The sequence below is a fragment of the Gekko japonicus genome, unplaced genomic scaffold, assembly GCF_001447785.1.
Source record: "Gekko japonicus isolate JY-2015 unplaced genomic scaffold, Gekko_japonicus_V1.1 scaffold1486, whole genome shotgun sequence".
NCBI classification, from domain to species: Eukaryota; Metazoa; Chordata; class Lepidosauria; order Squamata; family Gekkonidae; genus Gekko; species Gekko japonicus.
Genome location: NW_015174320.1, coordinates 227,701 through 231,556, shown reverse-complemented (window position 1 = coordinate 231,556; position 3,856 = coordinate 227,701). Strand labels below are relative to the sequence as shown.

Here is a 3,856-nt window from a genome sequence, read left to right as displayed (position 1 = left end):
CCCGTGCGTGCATATACATGGATCATGGGAAAAGGTCAGAGAACCAGCAGGTAAAAATCTACCTGACTGTGAGTCAAACCATCCCCTAGCCCACTTCTCTAACTGTTGTCTGAGTTTTTATGGTGCTGTTGATAAGATATGTGGAGAGAGGCAGAATGCCGTTTGGTGCTTTGGTAGCATTTGCATCATCTTAAGAACATAAGAGAGCCGTGCTGGGTCAGACCAGACCAAAGAACATCCCTTTGAGCATCCTGTTTCCCAAAATGGCCAGCCAGATATGTCTAAGAAGCCCAGAAACAGAACATGCAAGCGACAGCCCTCCCCTCTTATCCCCCAGAAAATGGCATTCAGAGGTACAGTGCCCCTGAACATGGAAGTTCATTTAGCTTTCATTCTCAGAGCCAGACCCAACCTTCATGATTTTATCTAATTCCCTCTCAAAGCAATGGCTATGGCCACATCCTGTGGAAGGCAGTTTTGTAAATATGTGAGTTATGAAGGAGTGCTTTCTTTGTCTTTCCTGAATTTGCTGGCAACCATCTGCTGTTGACTGGTAGTGTTAAAAAGAAATTGACTGGAGTTCTAACTCTTTGAAAGCAACTCGACGCCTGCCTAAGTGTTGGTTAGAGTGCCAAGAGGTGAGACGAAAGTCTGAAGTCTTAAATAAGCTAATTACAATAATTCTCATGAATTTTCATTGGTTTCCTTTTGTGTCTAATGTACAGATCATTGATTACATAAGAATAAGACAGGCCTATTGAACATATCAGTTCTCTCAGTACCAGTTCTTTAGAAGCTGAGGCACAAATCCATAATTTAATTATTTTCTTTGGCTTATGTTTAATTATAGTCTAAATGGACAGACTTGAAAGTAAAATAGCTGTTAATCTGTCTTTTTTGTTGAGGGGTTCTAGTAAACATGGTTTTATTTCACTTTTAGAAGGCTGAAAGTTCAAGAACACATGATTTTTAGTTTTCCAGTTCAAGTATGATTTCTTAGTTTGGTGTAGTAAGTGTGCGGACTCTAATCTGGAAGAACCGGGTTTGATTCCCCACTCCTCCACTCGCAGCTGCTGGATGACCTTGGGCAAGCCATAGTTCTGTCAGAGGTGTTCTTGAAAAGAGCAGTCTCTGTCAGAGCTCTCTCAGCCCCACCTACCTCACAGGGTGTGTGCTGTGGGGAGGGGAAGGGAAAGGAGTTTGTAAGCCACTCTGAGTGAAGGGTGGGGTATAAATCCAATCTCTTCTTCTCTTCTCTATTCCTTGCTATTTTCATTCTTTTGTTCTGCTTAGGGCAAAGTAAGCCAAACTTTGAAAACTGCCTAAACATATCTGGTCTTATGAGCCCATATTCAGAAATTTAGAAATAATGTCTTGATTTAAGCTAACTGATACTTTTTTAAAAAAATGAAAGCATCTATAGGATGTTGAAGATATGAGTAAAGAAATGGCATTTTTGAAATTCAAATTCACTCTCAACCAACCTTTTTTCCATCTGTGGGTAGAAAAGCAGCTGCAAGTGCAGCTTATTTGCCTGCTGAAATTTACAGCCTCCCGTGTCTTTTTTTCATTAGAAAAGAAACATTAAGGGGGCTGTTGTCTGCCCTGCCTGTTGATTCTTAGATCCCAACCAGTATGATATGTATTTTAGTTGATACCTGTATGCTTTTGAAGAGTGCTTTTTATTAGTGATGCCACAAAATTTTTAAAAAAGAGCTCACAACTCAAAATCTCATCTTTTTCATATCACTACTTGATCCCACTTGCCCTGAAACTACAACTAAGAAATTATATGAATGTAAAATGTATTTTATACTTACGGGCTGTTTTGTCCCTGCATGGTAAGTCTTCATCAGACTAAGTAGCTGAGGCGAAAATCCGAGGTTGGCTCATATGCATGCTCAAAAGTTGATCATTTTGACTTCTTTCTTGGACTTGATGAAAATCTTGGGTGGCTGAAACTGAGTTGACATTGCTGGGAATAAATTGACTGAATATAATACCCAGAGCTGCTCTAGATATCTAATGGGCTGGATCCAGCCATCCTCTGGGAAGACTTCCTCCAGTCTATGGACACATCCTTCAACTTAAGGGGCTCTTCCTCCAATGGAAGAGCCCCTTGTTGGAGAAAATCTCCTTAGGCCGGAGGAAGGCTTCAAGTGTTGCTCAGAGGAGTGGCAGGATAGGGAATAGTATCCACCTTAATAACTCTTCCACCATTAGGGGATGATACTAATATAAATGGAAGAAGTGCATGCAGCCAATCATGGAGAAAGGTGTCATGACACACAATATACACAGAAGGAAGGGGAAGGTCACATGGTTGCCCAGGCAACTCCCTCCCAACACACATGCACAGGAACAACTGTGAGGCAATTTAGAACTCCTGATAAAAGGCTTCCCCCCCTCCCCTTTAGTGTTTGTCAGTGCCTCTCATAACTGGTAACCTGATTGCTATTTCAGCTGCAGGGAATTCACCCATCATTTTTTTTTTTTAATAATTTGGTGAATTAGGTTCACTTTTAGGACTGGATATGTTTCATTGGTTGTTGTGTTGTTGTGTTGAACAGGGCTGGGGGTGTTGTTTGGACAGTAATTTATTAATCCATTTCTGTCCCATTCTTCCATCTCAATGATCCACCCAATCTGATGACATTAAAAATACCTGTCAAGCATGAACACAAAAAATTAAACACAGAAGAGTCCCGGAAAATAAGTGAATTAAATGAAATATAAAGCAGCAGCATTCAGCAACCTGTCATCTTTCCTTGTCAAAAGCTCTCTTATGTAGAACAGTTTTGACATCTCTACAGTAGAGGGGTGCTGGTGGTCAGGTGGACAGATGAGGAAGTCCTACCCCTGGGGATTTCCTATCTTAATTCTGTCAGATTGTCAACCGATGAAGCAATGCTTCAGATGATGATCTAAGCATGGTGTTCCGACTCATGTGGGATAAAGTGCTCTTTTGGACACCCTGGTCCAAGATTATTTAAGCTATTATAGATCAAAAGCATTTTGAGTTGTGCCCAGATTAGTGAAGGCATCTGAGCTTCAGCATTATGTCTTTTGGTCCCATCATGGGAAGACAAGACTCACTGAAAAAGACGATAATGCTTGGGAAAGTTGAAGGCAGCAGAGAAAGAGGAAGGCCCAGCATGAGGTAGATTGTCTCAATAAAGGCATCCTCGGCCATCAGTTTGCAAGACTTGAGCAAGGCTGTTAATGATGGGATGCTTTGCAGGTCATGAATTCATAGGGTCACCAGAAGCCAGAAGAGACTTGGTGGCGCATAACACACATGCGTTATATGCTCACACTCAGACCAAGTGCCAATTAACAATTTTGCCATCACATTCATGACCAACTGGAAGGCCTGAGTAGTTTTCAAAGGCCATCACAGTTAGAATGCTTTGCAATAATATCGGATTGGATCCAGTGATCAGTCTCTCCTCAGTGCAGCCCCACAATCTGCATAGCTGCTAATGCACACAGATCCTGCAACCCCAGGAATCAACTTCCCTGGGGTCAGAAAAGACTGCTGGGAATGAGCTGAACATGGGAGGGATCCACAATCCTTGTATAACAGATCATTGGATCTGACCCTAATGTGGAAGTTACCAAGGCACAGCTGACAGACAGTGACTGTCACAATCCCCTCAGAAGAGGGTTCAGTCAGTGTGCAAACCAAACCACCAAGGGAATTGAGTCTCACCTTGGCTCCCAGCTGTGCTTGGATAAAGGTTGCTAGAAAGTCCAATTACCACTGTCCCACCTAACAGGTGGATATGACTCAAAGTGACAGACCGGGCAGAACAGAAACAACTTGGGTGAAGTTTTAAAGTAATGAAGAACACAA

The 3,856-nt window shown here is 42.1% G+C and overlaps 1 protein-coding gene across 4 annotated transcripts in view; it reads left to right on the top strand.

The window, feature by feature from the left end:
- Nucleotides 1-3,856, top strand: part of GDAP1L1 (ganglioside induced differentiation associated protein 1-like 1) — a 63,428-nt gene that overhangs the window by 4,934 nt on the left and 54,638 nt on the right. Inside the window, exon 2 of one of the 4 annotated variants that reach the window (XM_015424221.1) lies at nucleotides 1,511-1,519. The exons of the other annotated variants lie outside the window; for them this stretch is intronic. Within the exon in view, the coding sequence (XP_015279707.1) occupies nucleotides 1,511-1,519 (9 nt within the window). The remainder of the gene's footprint in view (nucleotides 1-1,510; nucleotides 1,520-3,856) is intronic. 4 annotated transcript variants of the gene reach the window in all.